The sequence below is a fragment of the Thalassophryne amazonica genome, chromosome 7, assembly GCF_902500255.1.
Source record: "Thalassophryne amazonica chromosome 7, fThaAma1.1, whole genome shotgun sequence".
Classification (NCBI taxonomy): Eukaryota; Metazoa; Chordata; class Actinopteri; order Batrachoidiformes; family Batrachoididae; genus Thalassophryne; species Thalassophryne amazonica.
Genome location: NC_047109.1, coordinates 12,793,444 through 12,814,003, shown reverse-complemented (window position 1 = coordinate 12,814,003; position 20,560 = coordinate 12,793,444). Strand labels below are relative to the sequence as shown.

The 20,560-nt window shown below is 39.3% G+C and overlaps 1 protein-coding gene across 4 annotated transcripts in view; it reads right to left on the bottom strand.

The window, feature by feature from the left end:
* LOC117513633 (grainyhead-like protein 2 homolog) overlaps positions 1 to 20,560 on the bottom strand; it is a 53,100-nt gene that overhangs the window by 10,564 nt on the left and 21,976 nt on the right. For all 4 annotated transcript variants that reach the window (XM_034173862.1, XM_034173863.1, XM_034173861.1 and 1 more), the window contains exon 7: positions 15,957 to 16,051. In XM_034173862.1, coding sequence (XP_034029753.1) covers positions 15,957 to 16,051 — 95 coding nt within the window. The remainder of the gene's footprint in view (positions 1 to 15,956; positions 16,052 to 20,560) is intronic.

The following is a 20,560-nucleotide window of genomic DNA, read 5'->3' as shown; positions in this document are numbered from 1 at the left end:
GATGTTCAATCAGATTCAGTTCTGGACTCTGGCTGGGCCACTCAAGGACATTCACAGAGTTGTCCTGAAGCCACTCCTTTGATATCTTGGCTGTGTGTTTAGGGTCATTGTCCTGCTGAAAGATGAACCGTCGGCCCGTCTGAGGTCAAGAGCACTCTGGAGCAGGTTTCCATCTAGGATGTCTCTGTACATTCCTACATTCATCTTTCCCTCAATCCTGACTAGTCTCCCAGTTCCTGCTGCTGACAAACATCCTCACAGCATGATGCTGCCACCACCATGCTTCACTGTAGGCAGGGCTGGACTGGCATCTGAAAAGGGCCCGGGCACTTTTTTGATCACCTGAGGGCCCAGCGCTGTTATATATATATATATATATATATATATATATATATATATATATATATATATATATATATATATATATATATATATGATGTCTGGAAGCATATGCTAAAGAAGGTATGTGAAGTTCTGTGTATGTATGTTTTTGAGGGTGAGAGATAGAGAGAGAGGAGGATAAGGTCACTAACTTTTTTTTTCCTGATTATGAGCCCTGGCCAGTGAATCGCAATGTGAAAATATATATATATATATATATTCATACCATTTTCCTTAAGCAAAAACTGAAAATGGGTCCCACAGATCCAAACACCTCACGAGGGTTAAGCAAAGCAATATTTCACTAACACACACAACACTGTAAGTTGGACGCCAAATCTAGTCAGAGCATTATTTGACACCAAAGCTAAGGCACCACACACACACACACACACACACAGGTGCTCCAACTCCTAATTCCCTAATGTATTATGTCCTTAAATATAGTCATATGAATAACATGGAAACAGTAGGGAAATTGTGCTGCATAGGCCATGAGGTAAATATGATTTCTGTTAATATACAGTAAGGAAAGGGCTGTGTTGTGCACAACTCCATCTGGGCCACTATTCTAAGTCTTACTGAATAATTTCCTAGGTTAAACATTTTCATACTTTCAGCTTATAATTGCTCCAGTCGAGAGATACTGTGAGTGACCTTACTGAATGGAATGTTAATAACAACCAAAAATATTTTATGCCAATTCCACAGCGTATCACACGTCTTTCTGCCCCTTCTCACCAGGCTGGCAGTAGCTACTCCACCTTGGAACGGCTACCAGCAATTGCTAAACAGTAGCACAGCTAGTCGGCTTCTTACCTATCCATCTACCACGCCACGAGGCAGCTAATACTTAATATAAGATGTCTTGATAATGACATGGCATGCCATTACAGAAGGAAAAGATTACAAAAATACATTTTGTATAAAATCATAGTTGCACAACACACGACAAGCAGTAGAGTAGAAATAAGATAATTGGATTTGAGAAAGTGAAAGGGGGGGATGCCATAACTAACACACACTAGCAATGACTCTAGACACACAGCACAGGTCGTCCTTGTGACAGCTCAAGACAAATGGAAGAGTTCTATATGCTGGAGCAACAATACAAGAAAAGTCAAAGTGTATGAAAATAAATCAAATAGGTACATGTTTGTGACTGATTTGAGAAAGTCAGGATGACGACTTAGTCTTAGTGTCAGGCAATAAATGGGAGCCGAAACGCCGAAGCGGTGAATAGCTACACTGCATTGGCTAGCTACTAGCAAGTGTTGAGATGAATTCTAACCTCAATCTCTCCCTGCTGGGTCACGTTTCTCTCCGTCTCCGTCTCCTCCTCCTGCTCACTCTCCACCACCTGTGCTCTCGACGCTGGTCCCGGGCTAGTTTGAAATGACGGACCGGCGGCCCCACTACCCGAACCCGAGGTCGAGCTTGTGGTTTTAAACATATCTGTGATTTTGGCACATTTTGCTGCGTCGTCTTTTAATTTCTGTTTTCTTTTTTCCTTTCGCTTCTCAGCTCCACTCTTTTGCTTCTCCATTTTGTGCACAACTCTCCGCTCTCCACTCGAGCTCAGACCAAATAGCCAAAACTTTGAGTGATGACTTGGGTCAGGTGGGGGTCTGTAGGGAGGGGCGGGCCTTCGAGAACCAAGGAATTTCATTGGACTAGCCCAATGTGCCTCAGGAGAAGCATCCAATGGGCCACTATGTGTTATTTTTTACCATCGCAATCAATAAAAAAAATATAATTATATACATATATTTTTTAATGACAGACCTGAGGGGGCCCAAAATGCACGAGGGCCCTGCGCGATTTGCCCGGTACGCCAGATAAACCAGTCCAGCCGTGACTGTAGGCATGGTGCCTGGACACTCTACCATACAGGCCTGATTGGTGGATTGCTGCAGAGATGGCTGTCCTTCTGAAGGTTCTCCTCTCTCCACAGAGGAATGCTGGAGCTCTGATAGAGTGACCATCAGGCAGAGGTGGGATGATGTCACTGTTAAGTCATTCTCAAGTTATGAACCACTCAGTTTAGAGGTGCGGCCAGCTCGAGGAAGAGTCCTGCTGGATCTGAACTTCTTCCATTTACAGATGATGGAGGTCACTGTGCTCATTGGAACCTTCACAGCAGCAGAAATGTTTCTGTACCCTTCCCCAGATTAGTGCCTCAAGACAATCTCAAGTCTCAGAGGTCTACAGACAATTCCTTTGACTTCATGCTTGGTTTGTGCTCTGAAAACTGTGGGACCTTATATGTAGACAGGTGTGCGTCTTTCCAAATCATGTCCAATCAACTGTATTTACACCAGGTGGACTCCAATTAAGCTGTAGAAACATCTCAAGGATTATCAGTGGAACCAGGATGCACATGAGCTCAATTTTGAGCTTCATGGCAGAGGCTGTGAATACTTATGTAAGCGTGATTTCTTAGTTTTTTAATTATTATTTTTAATAAATTTGCAAGAAAAAAATCTTTTCACATTATGGGGTTTTGTGTGTAGAATTTTCAGGGAAAAAAAAAATTTCATCCATTCTGAAATAAGCCTGTAACATAGCAAAATGTGGGAAAAGGGAAACGCTGTGAATACTTATGGATGCACCGTATATTCATACACATATACATACATATACACACTTGTCGTGGGTGAGAACCTGAATAATCAAAGCAGTGATTCATGATGGCTTAACTGTTCGTGTCTTTAAAAGTCACTAGTGTCACATAACGCAGTGGTAATTGGCATCACTTAATGCAATGCTAATGAGCTAACGTTAGCATGAAAAATCGTGAGTGGTGACACAGTGGTTAGTGCACTTGGTTTCAATGTGGAAGGTTTCCTGTTCAAACCCCACCTCCCACATTTCTCCATGTAATGTGGAGATGTGTCAGGTAGGGCATCTGCCGTAAAATCTGTGCCAAATCAACATGTAGACCCACCTTGGATCTGCTGTGGTGACCCCAAGTCACAATGTGATAGTAACAGGTGAACAGCCTCATAAGAACTCTCTTGCATCACATAGCGTAATGCTAACAATAGCATGAAAAAAAAAACCTTCTGGTATCACGCAATGCTAATGGACGAATATTAGCATGAGATAAGTGCATCCATTGTGTGTGTGGTATTGGAGTTTTTCACTTGACAAACTAATATAATAGGCACACAGATTTTGGCCTTAGAGAATCATTATTGTGTGATAAATTAGAGATTACTATTGTGTCCTGATCATGATAGGGTTTTTTTTGTGTGTGTGTGTCATATCACAATATTTTGTTGACAAAATATTTTATTAAAAAAAAATAAATCACAACTCTTTGTGACATCATGAAGGCTGAATGTTTAAAGGAGGATATATCTGGATTGGCATTAAAATTTGCTCAGCTCTTCCCTGACAGAACATCTCTCCATAAACTGTTCTTTGAATTCCTCCAGCTATAAGCTCACATACTGTATCTTGTACACAAACAGGGATGGTCATATAACCTCCGCCCTCCTCTGAAGATCACACACGTATGATGGGAGCTGCTGGTGAAGTTTTTACATTTCTTAAGATTTTTGAACCGCGCTAACTGCACAGCTGGTGGTGGTTCTTTAGTGGAGGAATCACCAAATTTTTATTTTGGGAGCAAGTCGGAGCATAACTGGCTTTTTTTTTTTTTAAAGCCGGCACCAGGCCCGCGGCATCGACGGGGGCCGCCACCGGGCACGCGGCGTTGTCTGAGGCCACCACCAGGCCTGTAGCAACAGCTAGCTCTTACTAGCCCCTCAGCTACCGGCTAGCCGATGGAGCTAGCCACTGACAAAATGCCACCCAAACAGAGAAATACTGAGGAGGAGTATGTGTCTTTGACTCAGGTAAATGAATTGCTGCATCAACAGAAGGACATGTTTACTGCTACTACAGCAGCAGCAAATTTTTAATGAATTTGTTTAAGTTATCATGGACTTAATCAACATCAGAGTCAATGCTTTAACTAAAGAAATTCATGATTTGAAAGCCAGCATCCAATACACTCAGAAGGATGTAGACGATCTTAAAATCAATCAAGCCAAACAGTCTGAACATCTTAAGATCATTGAAAATGAAATGGTTAAAATGTGTGAGAGTCAACAGGTCATTCTTGACTAGGGTTGCCAACTCTCTGAAAAATAAATAAGGGACACCTCACTGGCAGGGCTGACCGGCCCATGGAAATATAGACTGGAATGGACATGTGCGCCTCTATCTATTAGCGTCACTCGGGACAGGAAGGCCCCATTACTAAGGGTGGAAATGTGCAGCTCATCAATAATAAACTGACCGCTTTTTTTGCACTAGCGTCACTATTTAATGGATTTTAATAAATGTAGGCTTCTTTCAAAGCCCTTTGAAAGCTCTTTCCAATGAACCTATGCATGTGTGGGTGAAAAAAACTTTTATGTAAATTGCAGAAATTTGGGGAAATTACGACAAACTGTGCTGCTTTTCTCGCTCTATTGTCGCTATTTGTTAACAGATTTTAATAAAAGTAGGCTTGTTTTAAAGCCCTTTCATTGCTCTTTATAATGAACCCATACATGTCTAGGTAGAAAAAAATGTTTTATGTAAAGTGTGGAAATTTGTGGAAAATATTCCATTCTGTTCATTTACTGTGATTTTTTTTTCCTGTCATCATAATTCTCGATGGATTTTTATAAATGACGCTTGTAAGTTGTATTCATGCTAATTAAAAGGTCTAATGAACCCATACATGTCTGGATAAACAATCCTTATGTATTAAAATATAAATCTGAAGTCTTGCCATTGTGCTCATTTATCTTGCTGTTTTTTCCACTGTAATATTACTGCTAGTCTTTTAATGACAACAACATATATATGATTTTTACTAACATTTTATTGCAAGTAGATATAAAGCCATTCAGAATTTATGACTTTTGACCCTCAGTCAGGATAAAAAGTACCTCCTCCATCCCCTCCAACCACAGTTAAAATTTAAATGCCTCCTGTGACCACCACGTATATATCTATTAAACAACAGCTACAAGTATATATATATATATATAGACATAAATATATTTAAACATTTTTGTTTCCGCATGTGAACGCAGCTTAATGAAAAGAACTTATGGCGTTGAGTTATAGTCTCAGTATATTGACATTAAATTGCGGCATAACGACTTTAAAATAGACATTTGTTTTACATAATTACATTAAGGCTCTTGTACAGTTCATTTTAGTATTGGAGAATTTGTTTTTGTGGTTCGTGCAGTTGATGGTGAAGCACTGGCTGCCTTTTTTCTCCTCATATCGCTTCTGTTTAACAGGATCAAGGTCTCTCTCCACCCTCAGTAATGGCCGCCGTGCAGCACGCCGCTAGTCACGTGACGTCCATTCCAGTCTCTATTTCCATGGACCGGCCAACTGACCATTGCCTTCACCCTTCCCAGCGTGTGTGTGAAATGATTTTTAACCATTTGACTATTGACTTGACCCTGAATTTAAGTAGATGCACACATGCATTTGTTATGATATGAACATGCAGAAAACAAATTATTTAGCAATTTATTTTTAGTGCAAAATAAATTTTCACTCACAATTTCAATATGAGCATCCTGTCCTGCTTCAAAGTATTAAAAAAGTGTCTTTAAAAATAAATCTTTCTCTGTTGTGTTATTGTTATACAAGTGTATAAATTAACAAAAAAAAAAATCATCCAAAACAATGTAACAGTGAAAGTCTGAAAAAGTAAACAATACAATACTTATAGCTGTTGTCGCGCACCTTTTCCCATTTGCCCATGTATTTTTGCTTTCTTTTTTGTTTTTTTCGAGGAGTAACGACGTTACAGACATTGCTGTTCGTAGGCGTATCTGCAGTGCCAGTGTCGGTATCAGCCATGCTACTATGGTCGTCCGACGACCGTCGTCGGCTCATGATTCTCGTCCGGGATCTTCTTGCGAGCAGATGTCCCTCGACCAATGAGATAAGAGTGATTCTGTATCGTCAACTCGTGTCTGTCAGCTCACTGGTGAAGAACAGGAGAGAGGCTGGGATAAAATTTACCGTAAGTTTCCATATAAAGCACCAGACTTTTTGATTCTCACAGAAATACGGGACAAACTGCGTCCCGTTTCAGGTCAATACGGAACGCACACTTTTATTTCCAAATAAGGGACGATTCCGTTTTTCAAGGGACGGTTGGCAACCCTATTCTTGACAAGCAGGATTACCATGAAGGTCAATCTAGGCGAAATAGCATTGTCATCGAAAGCATCCCTGAATCGCTGGGTGACTCCTGGATGGATTCACAGGTAAAAGTAAGAGACAATTTTAAGCAGAAACTGCAATTACAGAGGGAGATGGAGGTGGAGCGTGCACATTGCACTGGTAAAACAGGAGTCTCTGGAGACAGACCACGTTCTATCGTCGTCAAATTCCTGCATTACAAGGACAAAGCTGCAGTTTTACAGCGTGCAAAGAATCTTAAAGGTACAAAGATATTTATTAATGAAATTAAAGAAAAGAACTAATGCCAAAACTGAAAGCTGCATGCGAGAGAGGTGATATTGCTTATCTCAGACATGATAAGCTTATCATCCGTCCTTGTTCCAGCACTCAAAAGTAATCTCGGAACTTTAAGGTTATGACATCATAAAGGCCTTTTTGGTGTTTTTTTATTATTATTTTTAGATGACTTACACAATCACATCACAACATGTATTACCGAAGGGGGGGCTCAGAATTGCGCATATTAACATTAACAGTCTGAGGAACAAAATCTGTGAGGTTGATAATCTGCTGCATAAATATAAACTACACATACTTCCTATTTCAGAAACTCATCTGGATTCTTCTTTTGATGACACTGAGCTATATATTGATGGCTATAATATTTATAGAAACGATAGAAATAGATTTGGTGGTGGAGTTACTTCTTATATTCAAGATCATTTACCAACACAAATCAGAAATGATATGATGAAATTTAATATTGAAGTGTTATGGCTGCATGTTTATTTACTTCACCGTAAGCCGATTTTGCTGGGTTGTTGTTACCGACCACCAAATGCTAATTGTGAATATTTAGATACAATCTGTGAAATGTTTGATACCTATACTGCTGTGGGTCAGGATACGTACGTTATGGGTGATTTCAACATCGACTGGTTTGCTAAGTTGTTTACTGTCTACTACATCTGGATTTACTCAGGTTATTAATCAACCTACAAGAATACATGTTAAGAATGATGGTGACAGAATATCAACATGTATTGATCACATTTTTACTAATTCCCCTGAGCGGTGTAGTAAAGCAATTTGTTACCATTGGCTGTAGTGATCATAACCTGATGGTAGGTAGACCTGGATCCACAGTTATATTCAAGAGATCATATAAAATGTTTAATAATGAGAAATTTGTTGATGATGTGAACGCCATTTGCTGGTGTGCGGTGTTGTCTATTCATAATCCTGAAAGTGCGCTTGCAAGATTTAATAGCTTATTCCTGCCTTTAGTTGAAATTCATGCTCCTTTGAAGTTTACTGTCAAGAACATCGTCACACTCTGGTTAGATGATGAAATTAAAGACTATTAAAATGAGAGATCAGATGAAAAAGACAGCAACTATAACAAGAAATAAATCTGACTGGGACCTTTAAAATGAGGAACTCTGTCACCAAACTCAATAAAAAGAAAGGGGTTTTTTTTGAGGGTCGAGTTCAGAAAGCAGGAACTGACAGTAAAAAGATATGGAATGTTTTAAATCAGCTGACAGGTAAGAAAAACAAAATCAATCTGTCCTTTCTTGAGGTAGATAAATTCATAACAAAGCCTGTAGATATCGCTCATTATATTAATGAAAATTCAGTAAGGTATATCTTATGTATTATATTCCAATTCTAAGGTGGAACTATGCTAGTATACTAAGGTATATTTGAATATCTAAAAAGGAAGAGTAAAATAGAAGAGTAGAGTAGAGCCACTTAGGTGCCTGGTCTTAAGAACCAGGGATGGTAGGTCTGAGTAATGTAATGTTATGTATATATAGTAATGTTAAATCTTATCTATTGATAAGAAATAAAATTATGAAAAATAAAAACATTAGGTTTAAATTTGAAAAAGTAAGTACAAATAAGGTAAAGGAATTCCTGAAATCCTGTAAAGACAAGCCCCCGGGTGCTGACAGTCTTGATAGTAGGCTTCTCAAACTAGCGGCTGATTGCATTGCTCCCGTTTTAGCTCATATAATAAACCTCAGCTTTACTTGTCTGCAAGCATGGAAACAGACTAAAATTATCCCACTACCGAAAAATAAGAAACGACTTTAAATAGTCGACCCATGAGTATTCTACCTGTGTTAGGAAAAATTATGGAGTCTATTGTATATGAGCAAATTAGTAACTATTTTTCTTCGAATAACTTAATCTCGGATTTCCAACATGCGTATAGAAAGAGTCACTCCACTGCCACGGCGCTGACTCATATGTCCGATGATTAGCTCACAGGTTGAAAAAAAGAATATAGTCGGTGCTGTGTTTCTCGATTTCTCTGCTGCTTTTGATATTATTGATCATGATTTGTTATTGGGAAAAACTCACTAGTTATGGTTTTGAGCTATCAGCTCTTACCTGGTTTTATAGCTATCTAACAGAACACAGACAGTGCTTTTTAATGGCAGCTTCTCTAGCACCAGGAGTGTAGTATGTGGTGTGTCACAAGGGAGTTGTCTCGGTCCATTATTATTTACTGTTTTAACGAATGATTTACCATATATTTATTTATTATTTATTTATTTATTTATATATTTATTTAATATTATTTGTTTGTTTGTTTTAGATTTTTTATCAAGTTAATATAGTGATGTATGCAGATGATTCTACCATTTATGCATCAGCACGGTCACATAATGATTTAGAAACTGTTTTAAATATGGAACTGCACAAGGTAGTTGACTGGGTAAACTCTAATAAGTTAGTGTTAAATACAGTAAAGACTAATTATATAATTATTGGCTATAGTTGCGTTCTTCTGAAAAACCCTGCATTAAACATCAAAATTAATAATACGATGATAAATCATTACATGAGACTAAGCTTCTGGGTGTAATGGTAGACTCAAAACTATCATGGAAAAAACATGTAAATAATATTTTTGTAAAAATGGGCAGGGGTGTCTTGGTTATGAGAAGACATGCAAGGTTTTTAAGTTGTACTACATTGATTCATGCTATTAAAGCATTATTATTAGTATACCTGGACTATTGCCCAGTAGTTTGGTCAAATGCTACTGGGGAAATATATTGCAGATTATTCAAAATGGGGCTGCTCGTATAGCAATTGAGTGCAGTTATAGGACAAATATCATCACAATGCACAAGAATTTAAACTGGCTGTTTGTTAAAGACAGACTTTTGTATTCACTTATCTTTACCAGAAAGATTATTGTCACTAAGTTACCTTATATTTTGTTTAGGAATTTTTCTTTCAGTTCAGAAAATCATAGATCCAGAACCAGACATGCTGTGGTGTGAAACCTTACGCTACCTGTTGATAGAACTAATGCCATTAAGAACACTATCATATTTAGGGGTATGAAGGAATGGAATTTATTACCAGATTACATTAAACTCACTTCTAATGAATGTCTTTTTAAAAATCTTCTGAAACTGCATCTGTTGGTATAACGAGCAATCTGGGTCAAACCTTTAAACATATATATTTAATGCTTCGATCTTAAATATGATCAATCTATCTTTGTTAGTTGGCTATGTACCACAGGCTTTTAAGGTGGCAGTAATTAAACCATTACTTAAAAAGCCATCACTTGACCCAGCTATCTTAGCTAATTATAGGCCAATCTCCAACCTTCCTTTTCTCTCAAAAATTCTTGAAAGGGTAGTTGTAAAACAGCTAACTGATCATCTGCAGAGGAATGGTCTATTTGAAGAGTTTCAGTCAGGTTTTAGAATTCATCATAGTACAGAAACAGCATTAGTGAAGGTTACAAATGATCTTCTTATGGCCTCGGACAGTGGACTCATCTCTGTGCTTGTTCTGTTAGACCTCAGTGCTGCTTTTGATACTGTTGACCATAAAATTTTATTACAGAGATTAGAGCATGCCATAGGTATTAAAGGCACTGCGCTGCGGTGGTTTGAATCATATTTGTCTAATAGATTACAATTTGTTCATGTAAATGGGGAATCTTCTTCACAGACTAAAGTTAATTATGGAGTTCCACAAGGTTCTGTGCTAGGACCAATTTTATTTACTTTATACATGCTTCCCTTAGGCAGTATTATTAGACGGTATTGCTTAAATTTTCATTGTTATGCAGATGATACCCAGCTTTATCTATCCATGAAGCCAGAGGACACACACCAATTAGCTAAACTGCAGGATTGTCTTACAGACATAAAGACATGGATGACCTCTAATTTCCTGCTTTTAAACTCAGATAAAACTGAAGTTATTGTACTTGGCCCCACAAATCTTAGAAACATGGTGTCTAACCAGATCCTTACTCTGGATGGCATTACCCTGACCTCTAGTAATACTGTGAGAAATCTTGGAGTCATTTTTGATCAGGATATGTCATTCAAAGCGCATATTAAACAAATATGTAGGACTGCTTTTTTGCATTTACGCAATATCTCTAAAATCAGAAAGGTCTTGTCTCAGAGTGATGCTGAAAAACTAATTCATGCATTTATTTCCTCTAGGCTGGACTATTGTAATTCATTATTATCAGGTTGTCCTAAAAGTTCCCTAAAAAGCCTTCAGTTAATTCAAAATGCTGCAGCTAGAGTACTGACGGGGACTAGAAGGAGAGAGCATATCTCACCCATATTGGCCTCTCTTCATTGGCTTCCTGTTAATTCTAGAATAGAATTTAAAATTCTTCTTCTTACTTATAAGGTTTTGAATAATCAGGTCCCATCTTATCTTAGGGACCTCGTAGTACCATATCACCCCAATAGAGCGCTTCGCTCTCAGACTGCAGGCTTACTTGTAGTTCCTAGGGTTTGTAAGAGTAGAATGGGAGGCAGAGCCTTCAGCTTTCAGGCTCCTCTCCTGTGGAACCAGCTCCCAATTCAGATCAGGGAGACAGACACCCTCTCTACTTTTAAGATTAGGCTTAAAACTTTCCTTTTTGCTAAAGCTTATAGTTAGGGCTGGATCAGGTGACCCTGAACCATCCCTTAGTTATGCTGCTATAGACGTAGACTGCTGGGGGGTTCCCATGATGCACTGTTTCTTTCTCTTTTTGCTCTGTATGCACCACTCTGCATTTAATCATTAGTGATCGATCTCTGCTCCCCTCCACAGCATGTCTTTTTCTTGGTTCTCTCCCTCAGCCCCAACCAGTCCCAGCAGAAGACTGCCCCTCCCTGAGCCTGGTTCTGCTGGAGGTTTCTTCCTGTTAAAAGGGAGTTTTTCCTTCCCACTGTAGCCAAGTGCTTGCTCACAGGGGGTCGTTTTGACCGTTGGGGTTTTACATAATTATTGTATGGCCTTGCCTTACAATATAGAGCGCCTTGGGGCAACTGTTTGTTGTGATTTGGCGCTATATAAAAAAATTGATTGATTGATATAGACAATTTTCTTTGCCCATGTGTGACGATGTCTTTTGTTTTGATTTCTTTTTTTTTTTTTGCTTATATATTTTTTTAATGTATTTTTGATATATTGTGTTTGTGAATTTGGCTGGACCCCAGGAAGAATAGTAAACAAATAAACAAATCTTGTACACAAACAGGGATGGTCATATAACCTCCGCCCTCCTCTGAAGATCAGTGTGTTGACTGAGAAGCCAAAAAAATACAAATTCACAAGCTTTACCAATTCCTCCTCACTCATTCACCCAGGATTCATGTGTTAGATGGATGTTAAATGTGAGACCCTCCCGGGCCACTCCTAACCACTGTCAACTTCCAAACTCAGTTTTTCCGGTTAAACAGGATGAGCAGGCGGATAACGGTAGAGATTCCTGACTGTGGATCAGGAGAAATTTTCCCACTGTTCAACATCGATGGCGTCATGTCTGAACCTGCAGAGGTGATGAGGCTTTGCGGGAAAAGGCCTGCAGCTCCTGCACACCTCTGCAAATTAAACCTCCACTTTTCACTGCTGGTGCTGCCTGTGGAGCGGCGAGCGTGAGTGTGCATGTGGGAGGCATGTTACACATTAGCGCGAGCACTGAAAATAAAATAAAATATAAAGTTACAAAAATGGTTATTCAATGCCGTCCGATCTGCCTGTTCCACAGTCAGAGTGCAGAATGCAGACCATCGTCCCCACCAACACATTTCACATCATCACTGTTGCCTAGCAACTGCAGTTATGTGCCAAAGCAAAAGCTAATGTTTGATATAATTACTGTAAAACCACAAGTTGATATAAACATATTGTTGTCACACGTCTGTCCTGTCTGTTGCACTTCCTGTGTTGTTTGGTGTTCCTTGTCCGTCTCTTGAGCATTATCAGGGCTTTCTTCCTGTGTCTCCCCAGGTGTGTCTCAGTGTCATTTTGTCTCTGTCTATTTAACCTCCCTCTCCTCCTGTGCTTCCTGCTAGACTTATGTCGAGCTTTGCCGAGTTCTTTGTGTTGTTGTTGTACTCCCTGGTTACCGAACCCTGCCTGACCTCCTGGACTTCGAGCTTTTGCCTGCCCGTCTGGACACTGGCACCTGGTCGGACTGCCTCCTTGGTTTTGAACCCCTGCCTGTTTTTTGGACTGTCCCGTGCTCCCCTGTTCACTGTGTGTCCCACTGTACTGTTACCATTCTCAATTAAAAAACAGCATTTTCACGTACCTGTGTTTTTCCCTGCGAAGGCATCCTGGGTTGTGCTTAAATTGTGAGGAAAATGTGTAAATGTTATGTACTTATGATGGCGATATGATTTTTTTTTTTTATGTAAAAACTACTGATACTGCAGCATCTGCAGAGAGGATGACATAAACATGTGAGAATCCTGTGAAATTATACTGCAACGGTTTCAAAATATAATCTTTACACAGAATTCATGTTTATTACCAAGAATAAGGAGACAGTGTTTTCTGGTCTGTTGGTTAAACATAGAAAGTGTTTTTGATGAAAGTTGTATAAACTTGATGAACTCTATCAGTGTAAAGGATCTATTAGTGTTGATTGATTTGATATAATGCTAACAGGGTTCATTTAACACCAGGCGTGCACATAACTGCTGCTCATGGTGTGCACTAAAAACAAATGATATGCATCAGAAAACACAGAGGGAAGCACTTTTTTTACGATCTGTGGTCATCATTTTCCTCCTGTGAAGTGGTTACTGTCACCTTCTGCCGCGCATCATTCATTTTTAGCATGCACCAGCACCAGTGTGCACTTCTGTTTAACACTATTATGAATGTGTTAATTTAATTTAACACTGCATAACTTAGTTTTGAGCAAGATTTTTGGATGTTGTAGCCCAATAGGATAGGCGGTTACTCCAAAATAAATTTGTTTTAGACAGTGTTGTATAGTAACGAAGTAAAAATACTTCACTACTGTACTTAAGTACGTTTTGGGAGACTTTGTACTTTACTTAACTTTTTTAAATTCAGCTTACTTTCACTTTTACTTCACTACATTTCTGACCTTAATTGCAACTTCTACTCCGATACATTTTCTATGCGCCATGTCGTTACTCATTACAAAAAAATATATATATATATATATAACACACACACACACACGAAAAAAGTTGTGTTTTCACCCAGAGACACCACTGATTACTAGTGACTACAACGAAGTCAGGCCGATTTGTCATGATGCATGTCCTGTAGGCTTTTTTGCAGTTGCCCACTTGGGTTTGTCAGGAAAATGATCATTTCTCTACATTGATTACAGACCTGCAGCGGGTCTGTAATCAACTTTTCTGCAGCGCGGCTTTGCTTTGAACCTTGAACCAATCGAAGCAGTGATTCGCAGGTTGAAGCAGTGCTTCGATCTACGATTCATGGATTTTATTTTGCTTTATCCTAATTTTTTCCCGCTAAAACCCTGAAGAGCATATGTCTGTGAGTAATATTTAATATTTTTATGTTAAACTGACCTGTTATGGTCTTCTGAAACAGTTGAAAGATGTATTTTATAACTTAAAAACGGGACCGATGCTAACGCGTTAGCATGTCTATGGCGTTTTCAGTGTTAAAGTTAGCATTAAGCTGTTCGCATCAGCACGTTTGTGTTGATTTGTTTTCTGTATAATTAATGGTTCAGCGTTCGTTTTCGTAAAAGAGTTAAATTGTAATTTTTTTAATTTATTTTTATTCATATATTATAGCAACAACAATAACAGTCTACATAATAGACAATAATAATAGACTAATAATATTACAATACAATTTTAGAGAAAGACAAAAAGAACCTAATGAAACAAAACAAAAAAGATAAAACCATGTAACAATGAAAATAAATAAATACATATAGAAATAAATAACTGTTTCCTGTGAACACCTAGTGAGTAGCCTACTCTCGTTTAGGTTTTGAAACCTTGTTTCTGAAGTGTGTTATGTGATGTGCACAGTTTTCAGTATTTTGACTAATACTACCAGTCATTTACAAGCCTAGATAAACTTTTATTTTTTAAAAAATCAGTCCGTTTTTGATTATTAACATTTACTTGTACTTTTACTTTCAATACTTGAGTACATTTAGTTGTACATTACTTGTCATACTTAAGTACAATAAATACTAGATACTTTAAGACTTTTACTTGAGTAGCATTTCAATCGGTGACTTGAACTTCTACCAAAGTCATTTTTTTAATGGGTATCTGTACTTTTACTTAAGTGTGATTTTCCTGTACTTTATACAACACTGGTTTTAGATATTTAAATAAAGTTAATCCCTTTAAGTTTTTTTTTTTTTTTTTTTTTTTTAAGGTATTTTCTGGATAATGTCACATTTATTTTTGAAGCATATTTCAAAAGATTTTTTTTTTGGGGGGGGGGGGGGGGCAACAAACCAAAAACAAAGAACATGGTGTAAAGAATACAGGATAAATATTTTAATTTTGTGTTTACTGTTTCCACTGTACTGAGAACACACCTAACAGTGATTTGTGTGGACTGTTACACCTCTATTTTTGATATATAAGTCACAGGGCTTTGCAAACTAGTTAACAACAACATCATTATGAAGACTAACAGTTGGCAGTTAACAGAATTAGGTCCAGGGTCAGCTGGATCTCCATCAGGCGCTCTGGGTCATCATGACATCATGAGTGTGAGATGATACGATCCAAACAGAGGTGACTATTAAGCGTTTCCATGACCTTTAAAATATGAGATGCAAATGATATCATGACTTGAGTCAGTAACCATAAGTATGTTCTGTTCACCGAAAGAAAACCTGAATCAGGATTCTCCAACCACCGGAGCAGCTAAGTGACCAATCACCGGAATGTAGCACCTCACCTCCGAGGACCCAGAACTCCCCCGAGGGCTGGATGGATGCGAGGACTTGTTAGTTTTGTGGATAGTTTACTCATCACTCACCTCAGGAGGAACAAACAGGCAAAAATCACAACTTCATTTGTTTCTTCCACATCTCTTATTACCTTTGCTTCTTCGGTGACGTCCCATGTGAAGGACACAGCGTTGTAAGCGATCTCCTCGATGTTCCCAATGGTGTTGAAGCTCTCTTTGTAATCAGCTGTACAGATAAATGGTAAATGGAATACATTTATATAGTGCTTTTCCATCTGCATCAGACGCTCAAAGTGCTTTACAAATAATGCCTCACATTCACCCCGATGTCAGGGTGCTGCCATGCAAGGTGCTCACGACACACCAGGAGCACCTCGGGGATTAAAGACATTGCCTCTTAGTGATTTTCCAGTCAGGCTGGGATTTGAACTAAGGATCCTCTGGTCTCAAGCCCAACGCTTAACCACTAGACCGTTACCTCCCCTCCCCCAGATGAGAAAAACTCTCTCAGTGGGTGTTAAACTTTAACATTTGGCTTCTGTCCTGTAATGATTCCCAGCTGCAGCACAAACACGACTGACAGAAAAACAAAAAATAACTGGGTGTTGGTATTTATAGGAGCAGATTCGTTCTCAAACATCAGATTCCAATGTTGAGTGATTTTTCAACATATCTGTATCGTACTCACATTTTCTTTAAATAGTTTTGCCAAAAATCAAGTCCTGAACAAAGCCAGAGATTGCATATAGAGCCCCCCTTCAAAATATAGATATTATAAAACTACAACCCCAATTCCAATGAAGTTGGGACGTTGTGTAAAATGCAAATAAAAAAACAATACAATGATTTGCAAATCCTCTTCAACCTATATTCAATTGAATACACCACAAAGACAAGATATCTAATGTTCAAACTGATAAACCCTATTGTTTTTGTGCAAATATTTGCTCATTTTGAAATAGATGCCTGCAGCACGTTTCAAAAAAGTTGGGACGGGGCAACAAAAAACTGGGAAAGTTGATGAATGCACAAAGAACACCTAATTAGAAACAGGTGAGTGTCATGATTGGGTATAAAAGGAGCATCCCCAAAAGGCTCAGCCATTCACAAGCAAAGATGGGGCGAGGATCACAACTGTGTGAAAAAATAGTCCAACAGTTGCAAGGAATTTAAGGATTCCATCATCTACAGCCCATAATATAATCAGAAGATTCAGAGAAACTGGAGAACTTTCTACACGTAAGCGGCAAGGCCGAAAACCAACAAACCAAACCATTGTCAGTTAACACAGTTCATCGTTACATCTACAAGTGCAAGTTAAAACTCTGCCATGCAAAGTGCAAGCCATACATCAACAACATCCAGAAACGCCGCCGCCTTCTCTGGGCCCGAGCTCATTTTAAATGGACAGACGCAAAGTGGAAAAGTGTGCTATGGTCTGATGAGTCCACATTTTAAATTGTTTTTGGAAATCATGGACAAGAGAGGAAAAAGACCATCCAGATTGTTACCAGCGCAAAGTTCATAAGCCAGCATCTGTGATGGTATGGGGGTGTGTTCGTGCCCATGGCATGGGCAACTTACACATCTGTGATGGCACATCAATGCTGAAAGGCACATCCAGGCTTTGGAGCAACACATGCTGCCATCCAAGCAACGTCTTTTTCAGGGATGTCCCTGGTTATTTCAGCAAGACAATGCCAAGCCACATTCTGCACGTGTTACAACAGCGTGGCTTCGTAGTCAAAGAGTGCAGGTACTAGACTGGTCTGCCTGCAGTCCAGACCTGTCACCCAGTGAAAATGTGTGAGGCATTATGAAGCACAAAATAAAGCAACGGAGACCCCAGACTGTTGAACAACTGAATTTGTACATCAAGCAAGAATGTGAAAAAATTCCATCTACAAAGCTTTGTAGCTACAAAGCATCTACAAAGCTAAACAATTAGTGTCCTTAGTTCCCAAATGCGTGGCGCATTATGGAAGCGCACAATACAACAACGGAGACCCCGTTGAACATCTGAAGTCATACATCAAGCAAGAATGTTAAAGAATTCCACCTGCAAAGCTTCAACAATTAGTGTCCTCAGTTCCAAAACACTTATTGAGTGTTGTTGGAAGGAAAGGTGATGTAACACAGTAGTAAACATACCACTGTCCCAGCTTTTTTGAAACATGTTGCAAGCATCCATTTCAAAATAAGCAAATATTTGCACAAAAACAATAAAGTTTATCAGTTTGAACATTAAATATCTTGTCTTTGTGGTGTATTCAACTGAATATAGGTTGAAGACAATTTGCAATTTGCGTGGCTTAGTGGTTAGCACTGTTGCCTCACAGCGAAAAGGTTGTGGGTTCAATTCCCGTGGCCTTTCTGTGTGGAGTTTGCATGTTCTCCCCGTGTTTGCGTGGGTTTCCTCCGGGTGCTCCGGTTTCCTCCCACATCCAAAGACATGCGGGTTAGGTGGATTGGAATCTTTAAAATTGTCCGTAGGTGTGTGTGTGTGGGTGTGTCTGTGTTTGTTTGTCTATTTGTGGCCCTGCGACAGACTAGCGTCCTGTTCTGGGTGTACCCCGCCTCGTGCTCTATGACTGCTGGGATAGGCTCGAGCCCCCCGCGACCCTTAATTGGACTAAGCGGTGGAAGATGGATGGATGGATGGATGTATTCTGTTTTTATTTACATTTTACACAACGTCCCAACTTCATTGGAATTGGGGTTGTAAAATGATGGGCTATTTTTTTTTTTCACGCAGTTGTTCACAAAGTGGTGATCCTCACCTTATCTTTGCTTGTGAACGGCTGAGCCTGTTGGGGATGCTCCTTTATACCCAATCATGACACTCACCTGCTTCCAATTAATCTATTCACCTGTGGAATGTTCCACACAGGTGTTCTTTCAGCATTCATCAACTTTCCCAATCTTTTGTTGCCCCTGTCCCAGCTTTTTTGAAATGTGTTAATTGGAATTGGGGTTGTATATATGTATGTACAGTGACAATAAAAGGCACTTCAACAAAAGTAATAATATACAAGAGCAATCCGAGATTTTTGACGTCCACCAAGGGTTGAAGAAGACTCAAAAAACCAGATATGTGGTTTCCATCGTGACTTGGACTTTACCTGGATCCAGATTCCACAACACAATGTAATAATTGCATACTGATCCACAATGATCTGACTGATCAAGATGTTGCAATCTGATATTTAATTCACAAGCTGAAACAAAATAGTGTCTTCCTGATCTTGGTTTTATATCGTGATGTTGTATCCATGAAGAAGTTTTGACGTAATCCTCCAAAGCCTTTATAAAGTGAAATCTTGATCCAGAATCCAGATCACCTCCAAAATTTAATGGGTGTGTTCCATGGCCTAATATCTATCTGTGGCGGAAATTCTGTCAAAATCTGTGAAGTAGTTTTGATGTTTTGCTGAGGACGGAGTCATCGCAAGAATTTTTTGTTCAAAAAGAAAAAAAAATGTGCAGACTTTGAGCTCGTATGTCACAGTTTCTAAATTAATTCATGCAATATCACTAAAACATTAACAGACCATTTTCGACAAACCGTTAGGAATCTTTTTAGAATGTGGATCTGGACCCAGATGTGGCTGATCTTGGAGGAGGGTCAAACCCCCATTAGACTGTAACATACCGTGTAAAACAGATACCAGACGTTTGTCATTTTCTTAGTTTTTTCCCCCCCATCACTGTTCATATCTTTGGCAAATTTCTTATATGATCTGTGTGACCCTAGACGAGGTCCTTCCAAGACTGTGGCCTGGCTGATTCCGGAGGAGGATCAAGCTTCTGTGACACCCTCATTTGTGTCAAATTTTCATGTGAGTTGCCAGGTAACCAGCTCTCCTCCTGTTTGCTTTCCTCCGTGTACAGTAGGTGCTAAACTCCACCACAGTGTGAGGATGAGTGTGCACAGGTAAAAACACAACACATTCATACACAGGTTGAGGCCTGTCTCCTGCTTAACATAATACATATGGCCTCAGTCCAGGCCCCCGCCTCTTTCTCCTCTTAACGACTATTCAGCTCATGACGCATTGGCTGTCTGTGCACAGAGCCGCTGTGGGAATCAGGAAATGACTGTTATACAAATTGTGTCGGGTTTCACGCCAGCAAATGTGATTTTGACATTTAAACTTGAAGCGTGTTGTGAGTTACACCGCTGGAATAACGTGACGGTTGAGTGTCGCTTGGAGTCAACACACTTGGGAAAGGCCACCTATTCACAAAGCATCAAACCTAAGGGGTTTTATTTGATTTTTCTGAACACAATGAGCCCTGTCCTTTCTGTGTGGAGTGTGCATGTTCTTCCCGTGTCTGCATGGGTTCCTTCCATGACATGCAGGTTAGGTGAAAAGGAATCTCTGAATTTACTGTAGGTGTGTGTGCAGGTGTGAGTGGGTTTGTCTGTCCTTATGTGGTCCTACCATAGACTGGCGTCCTGTCCAGGGTGTACCCACCTCATGCCTTATGACTGCTGGGATAGTCTCCACTAGAGTTATTCAGAGTAATGCAACTCAAGGTGTTAACAGAAGAGACAGAAATTAGTTCACCCTAAGGACAGGATCCCTAGTTACAAACAGAGCAATGTAGTATATTCTATCAGGAATGTCAGGAAAACTGTAACGAACACTACATAGGCGAGACTAAGCAACCTTTACACAAAAGGCTATACCAGCACCGCAGAGAGGGCTCCGGTGGACCTCAGTCTGCAGTT